Source organism: Vigna unguiculata, chromosome 5 (assembly GCF_037176805.1).
Source record: "Vigna unguiculata cultivar grain cowpea cultivar isolate G323 ecotype 2 chromosome 5, ASM3717680v1, whole genome shotgun sequence".
In the NCBI taxonomy this organism is placed as follows: Eukaryota; Viridiplantae; Streptophyta; class Magnoliopsida; order Fabales; family Fabaceae; genus Vigna; species Vigna unguiculata.
Window position 1 is genome coordinate 10878566 of NC_140796.1, and position 19748 is coordinate 10898313.

A 19748-nucleotide genomic window follows, 5' to 3' on the forward strand; every position below is an offset into this window, starting at 1 on the left:
GATGTAGATTCAGTACCCTATTTTCAATTGTCTAATTCCACAACGTTCACGCGCTAATTTTAATATATTGATAGAGTTAGCAAATTTCAATTTTTAATCCATAGTGCCTCTTTCAATTTTCTCACCAACCCCCTAAGCAAACTCCTCCATCTTTCTTTAATTTTTCTTCATCTTCAATTCTTGTTGATTGCTTATTCAACGCATTCGTTCCCACCAAACACCCTTTGGTTTGGAGATACGTACAATGTTTCAAGTTAAAACCATGCCTCACACAACACCTTCATAATTTTCTGTGCCACAATCCATTGATGATCAATTTGTGACACTTTTTCTTTCCTTCAATGGCTACCTTAAATTCAGCACCACCCCTCTTACGTTTTTCCTCCAGGAGGTCTTCATCTTTGACACCCCATTTGAGTTTTGGCAATTGGGGAAAATCAGAGTTCGGATTTGTGCCCAGAATCTCACCAGCAAAGTTGCAATGGAAAGGCAGAGAAGGGTTGTTGCAGAGGAAGAAAAAGTCACAATGGGGTCTGAGGTGCAGTGCAGAAGGCATAGATGGAGGCATGTTTGTGAGAGGTAGAGAAGAAGGTGTAGCTTTCAGCATCCCAGAGAGGTTGAAGGTGGTGTCTTTGGTTGCATGTGTCATGTGTGTGTGTAATGCAGATCGTGTGGTTATGTCTGTCGCTATTGTTCCTCTTGCTGCCAAACATGGCTGGTCCAGTTCTTTTCTCGGCATTGTTCAGGTACTTCACAGGCCACAAAAGTACCAAACATGTGATCATGAATAGTAAATTGAATAAATTCACCTCTTTCTCTCTCCCCCACATGCTCACAAAAAGGCAAAACAAGTCATCAATGACTTTTAGAAGAACTATTATTTTTTGAAGAGAATCCTATTTTTATATCTGTTTCAGTCATATTGTTTGAAAATAAAAAATTGATATTATTCTGTCTCTTGTTTTCTTCATATATATTTTTTTATATACTATGGTCTCAGAAATAGTTCCCAGAATTAATTAAACAGGACAACTTTGTTGTTCACCGAAAAATATCCTGTGTAAGGAAAAAGTAGTGACTTCGTTGAGAATAATGAAAATGTTGAAGTTAATGAAACAAATTTAAATTTTATCTTGAAAATAATACCTATAGAATTAAATTGCTATAGTTAACTGTACTCTTTGAAAAATGACTGTCTTGTTAATAGAGTTTACAGTAAACTAAAGGTATGACAAAATTAATAATTATTTCTTACAATTAGAAAAGAAAATTGCATGAATTCCTTTCTTATGTAAAAGAACCAGAGAGAGTTTAAATTTGGTTCCTAGTTACTTGAAAAATCATTCTTTGAAAAATTCAGATGAAGTCAAATGTTTATCTTTGTTCAATAACATAGCTCAAATTGGTAAGTAGTTCCTTAGATAATACATATGTCTGTTTTAAAATCAGAACATTTTGCTATGCTTCCATTTGTTTGTGGTGGAGCCATTGGCTAACATGAAGTTCATACCTCATGCAAAATCAGTCATCTTTCCTTTGGGGTTACATATTCTCTTCTGTGATTGGAGGAGCTTTGGTAGATAAATATGGAGGAAAGAGGGTGTTGGCCTGGGGTGTGTTTTTGTGGTCTTTGGCAACTCTTCTCACACCTTTGGCAGCAAACCACTCCACAATGAGCTTGTTGGCAATTCGTGCTTTCTTTGGATTGGCTGAAGGAGTAGCTTTTCCAGCCATGAGCACTCTTATATCAAGGTGACGCCTCTAGAATCTTTGACATAAATATTTAGTTATCTCAGGTCAAGACTCTGCAAAGCACTCTTTTAACATACCCTTTTGAATATATTATCTGATTTTGGTTAAAGTTTGTTTGAAATCACGAATTTTTGTCAGTCACACTCATCATTTTGTAGTTTTCAATAACTTTTTAATCAGCAGTAAAGACTGTTTGAATGAAGGAGTGTGTTGCTAAAGGTCCTCCTCTTGTTTTAGGTGTGATCATTTAAAATGGTTTGCCTAATCTACCTAGTGTCTTGTTGGTATTATTGAAGAAAGAACTCAAGGTCCCATTAATAGGCTTCTCTTATAAGCATCTCATTGTTGTGGATGTAAAGCTGTTCTCTAGATTTTCAGAACTGATCTAATCTTCATATCTTGAATAGGTGGTTTCCAACTAATGAGAGGGCAAGTGCACTTGGAATGTCAATGGCTGGATTTCATCTAGGCAATGTTGTAGGCTTATTGCTGACACCAATTATGTTGTCCACTATAGGAATTTCAGGTCCTTTCATCTTATTCTCATCCCTTGGTTTGCTCTGGGTGATGACATGGGCATATCGAGTCACAGATGATCCTGCAGAAAGTAATTTCATCAGCAGAGCAGAACAAAGGTTAATCCAAGCTGGGAAAACTTCTTCACAAAAGAAGAGCAACAAGTTCCCACCACTACACCTACTGTTATCAAAATTGCCATCATGGGCTATAATATTTGCCAATGCAATGAATAACTGGGTGAGTTCTATGTGAAGATAAGGACTTGCTTCCATGAACCCAAATTTAGCCATACTAATTTTAATCTCACTTAATTTGCAGGGTTACTTTGTTCTCCTCTCATGGATGCCGGTTTATTTCAAAAGCGTAATTACTTTCTTAGGCTGCTCTTACTTTTTACATTGAGTGTTTTATAATCTAGTTTTTTATTGTTACCTGGAAAATACGAATAAGAACTCTATTAAAGCCAACCGGTATATAAAGTGCATGAGTAAAAGTTTCTTTGCCCTTGATTTTATAAAAAGTACATTGTGATTTTCACCCACCAAAATTCAATGGTAGATACACCTTTACTTGTGCACTTTTAAGAAGTTTGTTTTAGAATAGTTTTTCCTACCTACCAAGTTAATAACTGTAGTTTTCCACATGCTTATTCATCACATTTACACCATGCTTATGTTAGCTAATTTTATAGTCTAAAAAAGCTTATGCTAATCATCATTAAATATGATAGTGAAAGCAGGAACATTCAATCATGATAAACTTTTTTTTCCTTCTTCTTCTATAGGTATATAATGTGAACTTGAAGCATGCAGCTTGGTTTAGTGCGGTTCCATGGGCAACAATGGCTATGTCTGGTTATCTAGCTGGTGTTGCATCAGACTTCTTAATCAAGGCAGGGTACCCTACAATATTTGTTCGGAAGTTTATGCAGGTAACTCTTTTAGCCTTTCATGGAGAAGAATGTGATTATATCTATATGTTATTGGCCAGTTTCAGTAATAAGGATCATCTAAAATGCTTGACTAAAGTGACCACTTTAGATAAGCTGTTTTCATTTTGAAGCAATTAGAGACCAATATCAAAAGGAATTCATCTTAAGGGATGGAAACCAATATCTCATTCATGTTGATTTTGTTTCATGGAATCCATGTTGATTTTAGTAATACATGTTCAAGTACAAGGACATTGATCTGCATTCTGCAACAATAATCTGATTCATACTTGGTAAATTGCAGACCATTGGATTCCTTGGGCCAGCAGTGACCTTGCTCTGCTTGAATTATGCCAATACACCCGCCATTGCTGCAACACTCTTGACTATTGCTTTGAGCCTCAGTTCTTTCAGCCAAGCTGGTTACATGCTTAACATACAAGTAAGTTCAACTAAAAATTTGGACATACCCTGAAAGCATTATGATATATTTGAAGAAGTTAAAAGTTGAATTTAACTAATGAATAATAACTTGTAAAAGAAATCCAATTCATTTCATGTTCTGATTTTCCTCTTAGAAAAGGACATTCTGAAATATTTATACAAACATGAACTACATTTTGAGACATTGTGCATGAACTTATGAATCTCAATGGGATCTTACCCTCACGTCTTTCAACATTTTGCATGATGATCAGGATATTGCTCCTCAGTATGCAGGAACCTTGCATGGTAAGAAGCTGAGCAAATTTTGTTGTATGGAATGTTATCTTTTTCCTTTTGCCTTCTGTTTTTCTCATAATGGTTATTGATTTATTTAACAATAACAAAACTTTCACAGGAATCTCAAACTCCGCTGGAACTGTAGCAGCTATCATAAGCACAATTGGAACTGGTTATTTTGTACAGTGGCTAGGATCGTTTCAAGCATTCTTAACTGTAACAGCTGGTCTCTATATTGCGACAACTATTTTTTGGAATCTTTTTGCCACAAGCGACCAAGTCTTGTGACCTTTTCCCTTCAAAAAATCCTTCATTTTCCCGTATAGGCCATCAGAAGCAAGGAAAATTATGAATTCAAAAAGTTATCATATTACAGTAAATGAATGTATGAAAATCAATTTTCAACTCTCCTTTCTTACACAAACAAAAATTGGAAGATTTACAGCCACTATCAACCCTTAAATTAGTCCATTGGTAAGGGGAGTCAGAAATTGTATGTGGGGAAAAATATTTTCACAAATATGTGAAGTATTTCTAGAATATTGATTATTTAGAAATGTTTGTTGTAGAACTATGATATTTTTTAACATAGAGTTATATTGTTATTGAACTATCAAATTACATGCAAACATAGAGGAATGTGTGTGATAAATATGTTTGTGTAAGTTATGTTTAGCACGGTATTTTAATTTTTTTAATAACTAAAATGTTTCTTCGAGCTTATTATTAAATACTCTTATTTCTTTAAAACTTTAGCCACTTCCCTCTAAATTTTAATTTAAGTTGACATCTAACGTTTTCAATGAAGTTTAACACTAGATACTGGCATATTATTCTCATGAAATTTAGGACTCTTTTTGAAATACTTCTTCAAATTATTGTACATTTTCCATTTTCTTTTCTATTTTTAAGGGTATTTTGAAAATGTTAATACACCTTTAAAACTATTAACAAAATAACATGGTTAAATATATTTCTTTTGTATAGAACTACATATGTTTTTGGTCATCTAATGGTGTGTTTGGATGAGGTAATTTAAGGGAGTAATTTATTTATTTGGAGAATTTGAAATTCTTTCAAGGGAAACAATATGTTTAGATGAGAAAATTAAAGAGAAATTGAAATTGAGGAATTTCAAGAAGGTATATAAAATAACTAAAATAGTAGAATTTAAAATTTATTCAAAAAAAGAAGGAAATTGAAATTTTCTAAGATGTTGAATTGCTTTTTGGATAAAATAAAAAGAAAATCCACAGGTCTAAAAAGTCGAGTCAGGCTAGGCAAAAGTCAAGTCGTGTCAGGCCAGGGCGAAGGTCGAGCCAAGAGGTTGGACTAAAGGTCGAGACGGGTCGAGTCAGACCAAAGGACCAGTTAGGTCGGGCCAAACTCACATTTCAATTCTTTATAATCTTCCCCTCGAAGGTGAGTTTATTCCATAATGGTACACATTCCCTCGAGCAAAAGCATTCCTAATTACAAGTGCCCATTTTGTACCATTGTTCATTTTAACGTGACGTGCTTACCTGAACCCTTTGTTAAGAAGACTTTTGATACAAAGACTATGTTGTACTCGTATGAGTTGGTTGCCAAGACTAACTACTGACTCTGATACCGCTAATAGGTATTTCGAGGGAGGATCACTATGAAGATAAACACCAATGTGACCTAAGCTCAACTCACATAAGAGATTGACACCACTTCCAACCTAAAATCGTAAGACAATGAGTTTATAGGTCTTCATCCTTATATGATGCTCAACTTTTCCATCTCTACCCAAAGTGAGACTTAGACTTAGACTTGCATTCTCAACAATCTGCCCCTCAAGGGTGAGTCTCATCCACATTGGTACAACTTGCTCAAGTGGAAGCATTCCTGAACATGAGTACCACTTTTGTACCGTTATTCATCTTAACAAGACACTTACCTAAATCCTTTGTTAGGAAGACTTTCTATACATTGATCATATTTTACTTGTATAAGCTAGTCACTAAGACTAACCATCGTCTCTGATACCATTGATGGGTCTTTCGGGGAAGAATTCACAAGGGAGATATAACACCAATGAGACCTAAGCCCAATCCACACAAGGGATCGACACCACTTGCAATTCAAATTCTTAAGACAATGACTTTATGAATCTTTATCATTATATGTTGCTTAGCATTCTCATTTCTGCCCAATGTGAGATTTAGACTCACACTTGAATTTTCAAATGTTGAAAATTCAAGTGTGAGTCTAAATCTCACATTGTACAAAGATAAGAAAATTGAACACCATAAAAGGATGGGGATTTATAAAGCCATTGTCTTAAGGTTTTGGGTTAGAAGTGGTTTTAATTCCTTTTTGCGGGTTGGATTTGGATCTCATTGGTGTTGTGTCACCCTAGTGAACCCTTCTCTAAGGACCCTAATGGTATCAGAGTTGATAATTAGTCTTGGTGACTGATTCATATGAGTACAATATGGACTTTGTATATAGAAAGTCTTATTGACAAAAGATTAAGGTAAATGTGCCCCATTAAGATGAATGACGATATGAAAGGGATACTCAGGATTGGGAATGCGTCCACTCAAGAGGGTGTACCAATATGGAAGAGACTTATCGTTTAGGAAGAGGTTGTTGAGAATGCAAGTTTGAGTCTAAGTCTTGCATGAGTAGAAATGAAGAAATGAGAAAGTTGAACACTATATTAAAATATCATTTCTATCCAATATGTTTGAGCCTTAAATTTCTAATAAATTCCTAGTGAGACATATTACAAATATCGTTTCTATCTAATATGTGTGAGCCTTAAATTTCTAATAAATTCCTAGCGAGACATATAAGAATTATAAAGAATGTAACTAAAAATTCTCATATTTGGTAGAATATGTTTTAGTTGATTGGTGGTAAACCACGTACATAATAACAACAAAACTATCTAAAGAAAAGGGAGTATTATATATATATATATATATATATATATATATATATATATATATATATATATATATAAAGTACTAAAAATTAATTAAGAGTGTCATCTAAATGGTGTGAATGAAACACCTACTTTTTAGTCTAAAATGGTCTTGCAAAAATATAAAGAGTGTGTCACCTAATATATCTGATATCTTTTTTTTTTTTTTTCAAGAATTGTTTGTAACGAGCTATAACTTCAAAAGTTTCGATTATATCAACATTACATTGGTCTATCTGTAATTAGTGTTATCTGATATCTATCGAATCAAAATTAACGTATCAACCAACAAAATTAAACGTTTAGGTAATCATGCTTAGTACAATTTGGAACATGTCTCTTTCAAACAACAAAAACACGAAAGAGAGAAAAAAAATAATACATGCAATGTCAAACATCTCTGCTAAAGCTTTTTTTTTTCTCATTCTAAACGAACAAATTATCTTTCAAAACCAATATAATTTATAAATATATTTAAAGAGAAAATAACAAGAACCAATAATAATGTAATTTAAAAAAAAAAAAAACTCTAATATATCCTTAGATACATCTTGAATATCTAATAACTCCATTGCACAAGTCAACCTTGACTTTCATCCTTTGTAAGTTATGAGTTGAACTTTTTTATCAATAATTATTAAAAATGGAATATCTTATGTTTTGATATATCCCATAATTTCACATTCCTTATAAATTTTAGTTAAAAATAATTTAAATACATTTTTAATATTGGAAATGTCTTTTAAAAATAGAATTTGTAGTATCTCAAATATAATAATTAACTGAGAACGTATTCTAAAATTTATTTAATAAATTAATATAAAAAATATTTTTTATTTATACACAAGGTTACCTTAATATAAGGACTTTGAGAACTTATAATTTTTAAAATGGTTTCAATCAAACACTAGTCTAAATGTTCATATTTTCAGTAACACACTATTTAACCCCTTGTATAGTGTGGCTTTTTCATAGGAACAAACTGAATATTATATGAAAAAAGATATTTAATTTATACTAGTTTAATGAATTGAATTATTTCACTCCATCATTAAATTAGTTCCAACTTCAAATACATTTTTTGAACTAACTCGATTATCCAATTAACTATTTTTAAACATTTTAAAATCTAGTATTAGGATCTTTTCTATTTTATTAGTTTTCTTTCCATTTATTTTTACCTTTTTTTTTATAGAATGTTATTATGTTTATTATTTAAGTTCTTTATCAATTTTTATTCAAAAATTAATAATAAAAGTATAATAGTAATTATAGAAATAAATAAATAAATTAAAGATAATAATGTTGATAGTCAGAAGAAATTAGTCATTTTAAAAAATATCTTCTTAATTTCTGTAATATAAAATTAAGATTTTGCATAAAAATAACATGCAAAATACAGACTCAAACGATAATAATTTAGTTTTAATTGGATCTAATAACCGAATCCATATAATTTAAAATCAACCTGAAGTATCTATTAGTTTTGTTAATTATTAAACTTCGATGAAGAACATGTCTAATTATTTTCAATAGATTTTTTCTTAGTTACAAAACTCAATCTTAAGAACTCATTTAAAATATTGGAATCTAATGAACTCATATCCAAATATTAATAAATTGACATAGTTTCAAATGAATTAAGTTAATTGAAATTGGTGGATTCAAACCTTCCAAATAAAGAAAACAGAAGATAAGAACCATGTAATGTCTCCAATTCTCCTTTTTGTTTTTCCCCTGCAATTTTTACCTAACAAACAAAATCAAAGGATACATAAGAAAAATAAAAATAAAACTACAGATAAAAAGGTGAAACGACATACTGAAAAAGATGACTAACTTGACGTTGAAGTATATACTGAATTGTCTGCAATCGGTGTAGCACAATAATCATATCTTCACCATTGAATATATATCATAATTTTATTATTCATTAGTTATAATTTTAATCTCTATATTCCGCAAAATTATAATTTTGGTTTATAATTTTTTATGTAGTTTTAGTGTCTAATTTTTTTAAATTAATTATAACTCTTAACTTTTTTTTTAATAATTTATAACTTTCCTTAATTTTCAATTCTAAACGTTCTTGATTACATTTAATATAAGTTTGTTTGATATACTAACTTAAATTTTAAATTAATAGGTTTTTTTAATTTACTTAAATATAAAAAATAATATTTAATAATTATATTTTTGTAGATACAAGAATTAATATTTCTCTTCAACTTATCTAATGAAAATTTTTCTTTCCATTTCATTTGGGCAGCTTTAAAAATAAGATGAAACATCTTAAACGCTTAAAAATACCAAATATTTTTTAAAATAAAAGAGTTAGAAATAAAAACTACTTAGTTTTCAATCAATTTTAAAATTATAATTTAATAATAATAATAATAATAATAATAATAATAATAATAATAATAATAATAGTTTGTATTTTATTAAATGTATGCATACCTATAAAGTAAAACTTTAAAAATATTAGAGAATAAGATAATGTGTGTATAAGTTTTCTGTTTACATAAACCATGGTAAGACACGTTTAAGATCTGAACCGTTGAATATTTCATCAGATAATCATAGAACATTAACTGTATGAATGTGTGAATTGCCACTGCACTGAATCAAGTTTCCCCTTCAACAAACAATCAATAGCAAGAGAAGTCCAACAGCAGAACCAATCCTTACCCTTCCTCTTCTTCTCAACAACATCCCAACATAATCTCTCTGACCCTTTTTCTTCTGTGGGCCTCTCTATCTCCAACACCCCATCAAATTCAAACCTTTGCTTCCAAATCATCGCTTTCAGGAATACCCTCTTCATCTCTTTCACCTCAATCCCTTCAAATTCACACCCCCTCGTACTTTCACCAATTTCCCCAACTGGGTTCTGATCAAAATCTGATTTTTTTGCCTATGCTTTTCTGAAAGCCATGAATTTCAGGAGCTTGGAGGATTTCTGGGCCTTTTATGTCAACCAGCATTCAAAGCCATCCACGAGGAGGTGGCACTTTGTGGGCACGCTCTTCAGTATCTTCTTCTTGCTCTGTTCTTTTTTCTTCAGCTGGTGGTTCTTGTTCTTTGTGCCCTTTTCTGGGTATGGTTGTGCCTGGTACAGTCACTTCTTTGTGGAAGGGAATGTTCCCGCAACTTTTGGACACCCCTTTTGGTCGCTCTTGTGTGATTTTAAGATGTTTGGATTGATGCTTACTGGGAAAATGGATAGAGAGATCAAGAGGCTTGGGAAAAGACCTGTGTTGCAAGTGTTCTGATTTCTAGTCATCGGATTGGTCCCTTTTGTTTGAGGTGAGTTTGCATGTGAATCTCTATGATAATTGTGTTTCAATATATTTTTTTTCTCGAGTTTAATTTCTGTGCACTTTCAGTGTAAAATAATTTACAAGGTCAACAAATCAGAAATTGATCACAAACCATTTTTGGCAAGACTTGGAAGTAGGAAAATTTCCGCATGTTGTTTCTTAACGAGCTTCTTGAAGAAATATATTGGAGATTCTAAGTAGCTGATCATGTTTCTTGAACTTAAAAAAGTTTTGTATGATTCATTTAAAGTAAAAGCCTGAGAAGATTGCACAAGAACGATGTGCTAGGATTTTACTAAGCTTAGCTTCTACTTTACAATATTATGAAGTTTCTTTGTACAAGGGTATCGTTTTCAGCTTTAAATCTCTTTCTGCGAATGTTTGGATAATTCTGAAAGTCCCTTCGTGCATTTTCTTCTGCTTAGTATGCTCTTAACAAAGTAACCTGAATTAGTTTGTTTTTGGTATAGGTTCGCAATGACCTTACAAGATTTGAAAGAACCCTTTTGAATGGAATCACAGAAGATGAGAAGACCAACAATTTGTCTTGTTACACTTCATATTGAGAACTTCTGTATGTAATTGAATAAAACAATCATTAGAGTTACTGAATTTCCATTTGATCATCTATAAAATAGTTTCTTGCCTTTAATAGTTTTTGGGTTAGGATTGTATAAAGGCCTTTCTTTGGTGTTCTTCCAATGATTTTCTATACTTTCCCTTACTGGTATCCAAAGATATTGAAGAGATATTTTGCATGATGACTCTTATTTGTTTATTAATGTATTTGCGTGTATTAGAGTTTGACCATCAAGAGCGTTGAAAAAAAAAATTCAGTTCTGAAATTGTGATTTGTTCTAGTATTAGCTGAAGGAGTGCATAACTGAATATAGAGGTCTAGAATGTTGTAGAGGCAACTACTTCTATCACACATTAACAACTATAACCCTTTCAAACTCTGCCTGCAACTGAGTTATCGGGAACATTGAGGTACTGAGAAGAGGCTGTTACATCAAAATTCCATAATCATAGTGCCTTTTGAGTATTGAAGAATTTGTTTCACTACCTTCCAATGTTAAGTTAAGGGTTGGTACATAAATTAGCACAGTTAGATGACACAGCTGAGTTCAGGTATGGTCACTGATATTTGAACTGCAAAAGCATCTTCTTTGTGTTTGGGTTTTTTTTAAATTGAACTCTTTGACCTGTTTTCAATAATTTTACTTTTGTTGGAGAAACCCTTTTTATTTTAAATGAAAATAAAACCAAATTATTCGTTAAATGTTATTAATACTTTAATATAAAATAACAACTTACATTGTTATGAAATAAAACTGTTTTCTTAAAATAACTATAGAAATTAAAGGAAAATCTTAACATAAAGTTTACACCAGAACTATCATTTTCTAAAAAGAATTGTAGAAGTAGGTTATCATTGAACAGCTTACTAATTAAAAAAATAAATAAAAGAAAGTATCATCGTTAGATGAAACATCTTGGTGACCGTTATATTAATTTTTCTTACATTTAAAAGTGAGATTGAATTGTTCTTTGAAGATATTCTCCTTCATTCTCAATTGCTTATTCCAAGAGCTTCAAGCTTGACACTAGGTAGATTGTGATATACATGCATATTTTGATATCCTCAATCTTGCTTAACGACGAGCATTCTTAGGTATGGTGGTACCAATAATGCTTATTTGTATTCACCTCGGTGTATTCACTCATCAAGAATCAATCAATATTTGATAAGGTAGAGTTTTTTCCAATATTTTTTTTATTGATAAGCATTGAGGATTGTATATGAAGTGTATCTCAGTTCTCAAACACTTTTTTTTATCTCTCTGTTTAGATCCATCTATGTCTTTATCTCTCAAACACTTTGGTGGTTCATTTCTTCTACCCTTGCTTTCGATATGGCAACAATTCCTACATCCATGTATTTAGCAACTTTGTCTCAATCTGTCTAAATCTGTTATAAATTTCTTGCAAAGGTTGGTAACAACGGTTAACAAAAGGGTTTGTTATGAGAGGTGAACCTTGTGAGAATCTTAAAAAAAAAAAAAAAACTCTAGCAATAGTCTAATAAATCGATTCTCAACAATTAATTGTTGAATCAAGTACCTTGAAAAATTATGATGTTAATAATAAATTTTCAACTATATGAACACATCAACAAAATTATGTTCAATAAATCCGAGAAGTACTTGAATTGTGAGACATTATTTAGTACATATATATTTGCCACTACTTTTTAATTTATGTGTGATGTCTTTTTTTTCCTTGGTTATACTTTGTTTATTTGCAATGGTGTGATACTATTTTTGTTTTATTCTTTTTTATGTTAGTATAAATAGTTTCAATTGTTAGAATTAATTTCTTTCGTCAAGCCCTATTTAATAATTAATAGGAATGTATGGAGGCTTAATTCGAAAAGAAAAAACATATAAGATATTTCAAATAAAAATGAATTCTTTACATTGTCTGTCAATTTCACCTCACATCATTGTTATTTTCCCGTCAATTATTTAACAGACTTTTTTCATGTTTTCTCTCCCTTCTCTATTTCACTACTATCTTACGGAATACAACTTCATAGAGAACAAGACAATTTTGAAAAATTCCCCAACAAAGATGGTATCAAGTATGATTATTATTAAGCACACATCTAATTCTTAAATTTACAATATGTAAATTGATGTAATATAATCTCAACACGCAGAAGTTTGTAACTATGTTGCTATATAAATTTCTTGCACTATAAAAAATAAGGAGTATTTAAAATTACATTTTAGAAATGAAAGACAAAATCCCCATCTGACACTATGAGCAGCCTAATTAATTACTCTTCTATGCTAATTCAAGAATTGGGGAGAAAATCTAAATGAGAACTTCCAAAGCAAAACTTAAATCAAGACAAGCTAGAAATCTTTGTTACTTTGCAGTTATGAATCCTCCGATAACCGCAAACCTTTCATTCATCACTTTGAACTTTTTGCTTCTTTCGTTTGAATGTTGGTGGACTGCACACAAATAATATATCACAATTGGTATAAATAAAAACCTCATAAAAACACAACAGCCATAAGGAGTGGTGGTCAATTTAATTCCCATCTTTCATCACAAATAAATTGAAAAAACTCAAATAGTGACGCCTAAGACTAATCAAATCAAGATCATGACCACATAATGGTTATTAAGTGGTTCTTGTAAATTGAAAATCTCAAGTATGTCATGTAAAGATAAGTCAGGACCGTGTCATGTGCTAGTCCTACATATGATAATTTCTCCTAAGTTATGGACAACTACTTGAATATTCCACACTACCATATAAATATAAATAACCTTGGTAAACCATATAAATATAAATTAGCTTGGTAAACATACCTTTCAATAAATGTTTGTATATCAGCACCAAGACTTGTATTTAGCTCTTCAATATTTGCATTAACCTCATTGTTACATTTCAATAGGTTGCAAGCATCTAAAACTGAAGCTGATGTATTGGATATAAGTGATGATTCCTTTATCTGTGACTTTAGATGTTCCATCAAAACAAGTGCTGCACAGAGGTTCATTGGAAGTTAGAAAATGTAGGTATTTAGAAATCATGTCACATAAAGGACACAAATTGGATTGGTTTTTATGCACTCAATAGTAAAAATTTCAATTAATTTGCAATGAACGCAGTAAAATTCAATTAAATTCAATTCTAAATCTCAGAAATTCAAATTGCTCGCGCATATCATGAAGCATGACAACAATTCGCTAGGATTTCATTGTATGCATGCGACACTACAGACACAACATCAGCGGACCGGCCAGTGTCCTTCAATGATTTAAATGGATGAAAGCAAGAAAAGAACATCCTAAAATCTTGATTGAATTAATTGTTGAATTATTGTTACATAAACAGAATGTTAGTGCAATCCAGTCACTTTATAAAGGTTAAGATTATAACTAAGTCCTGATAAAAGGGATATGTGTTTTTTATATAACAAATAGTATGACTTCTAGAACATTGCCTCACCATTAATCTTATCATTATACAACAAAACAAACAAAAAAGATACATATATTAACAAGAAATATGCCACAGGGTTTTCTTTTTATTGCATCCACAATCAATGAACATTATTCATATGAAATTTTAGAAAGCATTGCATACAAGGAAAATAAGAGCATAGAGCATACCAATGGCTCGAATCATTTTGAGGTTGAATTTATCAGCCATCTTCTTGCAACCTATCATTTTTGCACGCTGAATGATCAACAATTTCAAGCCAACCAGCATGTCCTGAAAATTTTCAAAATTTGACCATCTTAAGTTAAATTCTTACTAGAGAAATAGCACTTGAAAGTGAAGGAGAAATCCAAATCTAAGAAACAAGCATAACCCCAGTAACCATGAGTAACTGGGTACACCTGAAACTATATTCGCATATCTAACTTTTCTAAGGTATAGGATATATTACACAATGAACAAGATATAACCGGCCTACTTAGATTTGCACATATAACCAGGTCTAAGACACAAACTGACTCTGCCACACTGCATTCCTTAATGAACTATAATTCTGATTATTTTGCTTTCACCGGTTCAAATTCTTCCAAAACAATTAAGTTGTACCAAGAAAATAGAATAAGTAGAATGGTGGTAGACTGGGGAAGATATTTATATCCTGCAAGAAAAGGCTTAATTTTACTTTTGGTCTCCCAGATATCACAATTGTCTGATTTCAATCCCTCAGGTTTTAACTATAACAATTGGTTCTTAAGTGCTGCAAATGTGTGATTTTAGTTTTCTAGGTTCTAATTGTGTAAATTGACTTCCTAAGTATTGTAGATATTAGTCTTCTAAACATACCACAAGTCATTGCCACATTATCAAATTCCAATTACATAGGAACTAAAATCACAAATTAGCAACACTTGGAAGTTCTAATTGGCACAAACGAAATCCAGAGGACTAAAATCATACAAGTCTGATGCCCTAAAACCCAAGGTACAATTAATCCCAAGAAAAATCCAAAGCTTTAACATGAAGATATCTTATCTCCATTCCTTTTGTACATCCACCCATCTACCCTCTCCAGTAATATTATGATTCTATTAAAAACTGCTCAAAAGTGTGATTCTTGCATCCTCTGAAATCTCTGACCATGACTTCTGGTATCAAAGTTTTGACCAAAACACTTAAAAACCCTAAACTAACATTATCTAAAGCAACCAACCTAGATAATCTAAAACAAAGAAAACGATCATGAAATGTTATCGACCAAGTGAATGAACAAGTAAAGAGGCTTACAATCTCAGACTCTTGAAGGGAGCAAAGCCAAGCAACATCTTCAATCCCAGTCTGGCAATTTTTATCCGGCTCCACCATGTGTTTCAATCTTTTCTTCATGCGTATGCCCTTCATAAGGCCAAAGTGATGACTACAAGATCTGAACTCCTATTAAAATTTCAATCAAGATAAAACAACTGTTAGTAAGAAAAATGGAATAAAAACAGTGTAGTTCCGAACAACATAGGCCCAAAACAAACCAACCAAGGAAAGAAAATTAATGAAACCTCCTAGTAATAAACAGACTCACTGAAAGATAACACTACAAAACAACATAAATTCAATTTTAGCCTAGTACTGGTGCATAAAAAACCAGGGGATCCCACACATATTGTTTCAATTGCATACAATTAGATTTAACAATTATACCATGCAAGAGGGGATATAGCCATAATATATTTCGCATATATTAAAAAAAACTCACGCAAAAGGCAAATAAGCTTTAATAAGATGCATCTAGACTCATGCATGTAGGCATGAACAAAATTCATTGTTCCTTAGCTTTCAAATTATGTAGTATTGGGTCAAATACCTTGTCCACTTAAAATCAAATATTGGCAATCATACCCCTTCTTTGTCTCGTACCTTTACCAGCTCTTTATTCAAAAGACTATGCAATTACCTTGAGAAAAACCACATACGATATAAATAATGGACACCCAGACCAACACGCTATCCTTCATATTTGTATCAAATAGATCCTATTTAGCAGATTTTATGATCTTTTCTTCGACTAACTGATAACCAGAGGAACATCAACGATAAGCACGTTCAACAATGACTTAATCGTAATTACTATAGCAAAAAAAAAATAGTGTTAACAATCTAACAATCAGAGAGTTTAAGGTCTCAACGTAAATACAACAAATATGATCATGTGACAAACATCAACAAGCATTGGGAACAACACGAGAAGGAATTAGAAACGTAAGTGCTTGAAGCATACGCAGAAGAAACAAGAAGCCAAAATGCACCGATGTGATTTGAGAGAGTACTCCAATCAAACGAGATAAAGCAATCATCTTAATCAAGAAACCAGACCTCAGCACACCATAAAGTCAGAAACTCATCCCAAAATCCAAAGAACTCAGAAAATGCCTATACCAAAACTTAGAAACCGCATCCATCCGAATTCATGTTCAATCACACAACAAACCACCAATCTAGTGCGTTTAAACCCAAACAGAAAAATTAAATCCAAAGTTATAAACGACGACGCATATAGGTTATCTAATTTTTCAACAAAAGCAACTCAAATGCACACTCCAAGCCACTCAAAATCAACTCCAATTCGGTCAACAGTCCATGGTAAAATTCGATTAAATCCCAATCAGTTTCTGAATAAATTATTAACCAAACGAAAAAAAAAAAAACAAAAAAAAAAGAGAAGGAAAGGGAAAGTATTTGGTACCCGCAACGACGGCCTCGTCGGATTTGCGAGGACACGAGGATAATGAGTCAACGCTGCAAACCCGTTACTGGCGTGACTGATACTGCAGTGAGAGTCCGCTACTGTGCGTTCGTGAGGCAGTGGCGTTAGGGTTTTTTGATTGCCCCTCTCTGAAGAAAGAAGAATCACGTTCCGCTTCCCCTTCTCTGTTTCGTAGTGTATGTGTTCTCCTGTTCTCTTCCCCGTGAGTGAAGTGAGGTGTGCGTGAGCCAATGGTGTCGTGTATGAATGTTGGTGAGGTGTGCCTTGATGTTAGGGTTTTGGAGGGTGTCACGTGACGTCTCAAGAGCGGATGAAGGTTTTGGGAGGTGAAAAAGAAAAGAAATTAGGGTGTGTAAGATATAAAAGTATAACTGAAAAGGTGGTAGAAAACGAGGACATACAGGTGTGGATAATAAAAGGGGTGTCAACAAAACCTATAATTTTATTTTTCTTCTTTTATCATTTTTGTAAGAAATTTTTTATCTAATTTTGGATTTTATTAATCAAACATTATTATCAAAAGAAAGGTTCTAATTTTTTACTAACCTAAATTAATTTAATTAATTTTTAATTTTTAATAGATTAATTTTTCAAACAAAAACTAACTAATCTCTTTTTTTTTTATCGATGACAACTTATATATTTTTCAAATCTTATATAAAATTTTGTATTCATCCGAAAAAAATCCGTTGACAATTATATAAATATAAAATAAAAATTTTAAATAATTATATCATTGAGTGAAAATGTGTCTCATAAATAAGTTAGAAAACTAAATCTCAAATAAAAGTTAATAGAAATTTGTTAAATTAATTATAAACTATAGATAAAAATGAAAATAAATATAAAAATTAAGACGAATATTACAAAAGTGTGGAAATAATAAAAAAATGAACATTTTCTATCAAAATCCGATATAATTAAAATTTATAATAAATAAATATTTATTAAGTATTAATATCACTGACATATATATATATATATATATATATATATATATATATGTAAAACTTGAAGTATAAAAAAATAAAAATGATATTAATAATAATTACACCAATGATAATCTTAATTGTAAGACCCACTATTTTTCTTTGTTAATTTTTTGTCATAAATACAAGAGGTTGTCCCATATCTGTTTAGTCTAGGGCAGGTTTATAGGGAGTCCAAGTCCCTAAATCAGCCTAACACTCCTAATCCCATCTCATTTTCAGAGAATATTCGTTCTCACGTTTTCCTTGCTTCCCAACAGAAAGCTCTGCTAGGGTTTGGTCCCCTCTTGGTCAAGCTAGCTTTAAGCTCAACTCTACTTCACGTAAGTTAACTCTCAGCTCATACTAGTTTCTTTCTAAGGCTCCTTTCGTATTTTTTCGCTAGAGGTCCACTATGGTAACCTCGTTCCTTTCTGTGTCGTTGTTCCAATTCATAAATCTGCTCTTGGAGCTACTGGTTTCGTTGGCTTAAGAGTCAAAGTCTGATATTAGCCCTTTCCAGGTAAAGGAAGTTAGGGTTATGCTAAATCTTTGGTTTTCATGCTTGCTTGGGTGATATTTCATGATTTGTTTGGATTGTATGCTGTTGTGAGCTTATGAGATGTCTTATTGTGTTGTTTGGGTTGTGTTGTTGGACTGTTGCACGATAGAACAATGGTGAACATTGGTTTTCTCGCCCAAGCGAGCATGTCTCGCCTAGGCGATATTACCATAGCCTCGCCCAGGCTCTTTTACGCGAGTTATCGCTCAGGCGACCAACCCTATTTTGAGCGAGCGAACGTCTCCCTCAGATGAAGGGAGTCTTGCGTAAGCGAAAATGCACAGAAGGCTACTGTTCCTGTATGACGACCTTTCGCCTAGGCGAAAGGAGCTCGCCTAAGTGAGAGTCCTTTCGCCTGAGCGAGACCTTTCAACCTAAGCGAGGAGCTGGACGAGGGTGCTTGGCTATTTTGTTGCTTCTTTGTTCTTGGATAGTTGGCACTTGCTTGAATTGAATTGTTATGTTATGTTAAAAGCATGAGATGAATGATTATGCATGAGTGATATGGTTCATGGGTTGAGAATGATAGGTTTGTTATGATCTTCGCATGTGATTTAAATGGGATGGTTGATTATCAAAGTGGCATGGTGTCGGTATGAAATACACTTCTATATTCATGGATTGGGAGGGATGAGTTGGAATGGATTCAACATGGAATATGAATTAGGATTGATTATAAAGGTTGGCATGAGATTTATATGCATGATAAATGTATCATTACTTTGTTGGTTGAATATGATTGGTATGTGGACAGGACATAATTCCATGAGCCTCTAGGTGAGACCTCATTGTGGTGCTTCAGTGGTCGGGACGTAATTCCATGACCCTTGTTAGTGAGAGTTCATGGTGGTGCCCCATCTATATAATTTGGTAAGGATTCAAGGTAAGGTTGTATCCTGACACTCTAATGAGTCAGTTAGTCTCATACAGAGCGGACTGACTCTTGTGGTGAGAGTAGCAGGAGGCTTGAAATCCATTAAGGGCTAACCTTGTGGGTTGGGGTTGAGATAATGTAACACTTAGCTCGGGGGTGAGCAGCTTGGTAGAGCAGGGAAATCCATCACAAGTGCAAGCATCCGCCGAATCCGACTAAATTATATGTATCTGGATGAGTCGAGTCTGAATTTTAGTGTATTGTTTGCAAGTCATAACATGATTGGATGATGTACGTATATCTGACTATGTAAGAGATATAATTGTATGATAAATACTTTTTTTTTTCTACTCTAGCCTAC

The 19748-nt window shown here is 32.4% G+C and overlaps 3 protein-coding genes across 3 annotated transcripts; 2 read left to right on the plus strand and 1 right to left on the minus strand.

Annotated features, from left to right (window-relative positions):
• Nucleotides 1-94: 94 nt before the first annotated feature.
• PHT4;2 (phosphate transporter 4;2) lies at nt 95-4543 on the plus strand. Its single transcript, XM_028070467.2, has 8 exons — nt 95-746; nt 1526-1752; nt 2160-2508; nt 2590-2634; nt 3056-3202; nt 3507-3644; nt 3901-3934; nt 4044-4543. Exons 1-8 carry the CDS (start codon nt 342-344, stop codon nt 4211-4213), a joined length of 1515 nt encoding a protein of 504 aa, XP_027926268.1. The 5' UTR covers nt 95-341; the 3' UTR covers nt 4214-4543.
• Nucleotides 4544-9550: 5007 nt separating this feature from the next.
• On the plus strand, nt 9551-10962 carry LOC114183628 (uncharacterized). The gene is made up of 2 exons (XM_028070710.2): nt 9551-10190; nt 10675-10962. The coding sequence occupies exon 1, from the start codon at nt 9818-9820 to the stop codon at nt 10154-10156; it is 339 nt and encodes a 112-aa protein (XP_027926511.1). The 5' UTR covers nt 9551-9817; the 3' UTR covers nt 10157-10190; nt 10675-10962.
• Nucleotides 10963-12929: 1967 nt separating this feature from the next.
• Nucleotides 12930-17217, minus strand: LOC114183864 (uncharacterized). The gene is made up of 5 exons (XM_028071024.2): nt 16963-17217; nt 15513-15659; nt 14399-14501; nt 13592-13766; nt 12930-13227 (listed from the first exon to the last, which is right to left on the minus strand). The coding sequence occupies exons 2-5, from the start codon at nt 15624-15626 to the stop codon at nt 13179-13181; spliced, it is 441 nt and encodes a 146-aa protein (XP_027926825.1). The 5' UTR covers nt 15627-15659; nt 16963-17217; the 3' UTR covers nt 12930-13178.
• Between the last annotated feature and the right edge of the window lie 2531 nt (nt 17218-19748).

Coding starts and splice junctions, on each gene's coding strand:
- LOC114183628 (XM_028070710.2), top strand. CDS start 9,818: ATGAATTTCAGGAGCTTGGAGGATTTCTGGGCCTTTTATGTCAACCAG.
- LOC114183864 (XM_028071024.2), bottom strand. CDS start 15,626: ATGAAGGGCATACGCATGAAGAAAAGATTGAAACACATGGTGGAGCCG. Junction 13,767..14,398: donor CAAAATGATTCGAGCCATTG/GTATGCTCTATG, acceptor ACCTCTGTGCAG/CACTTGTTTTGATGGAACAT. Junction 13,228..13,591: donor ATACAAACATTTATTGAAAG/GTATGTTTACCA, acceptor ATTTGTGTGCAG/TCCACCAACATTCAAACGAA.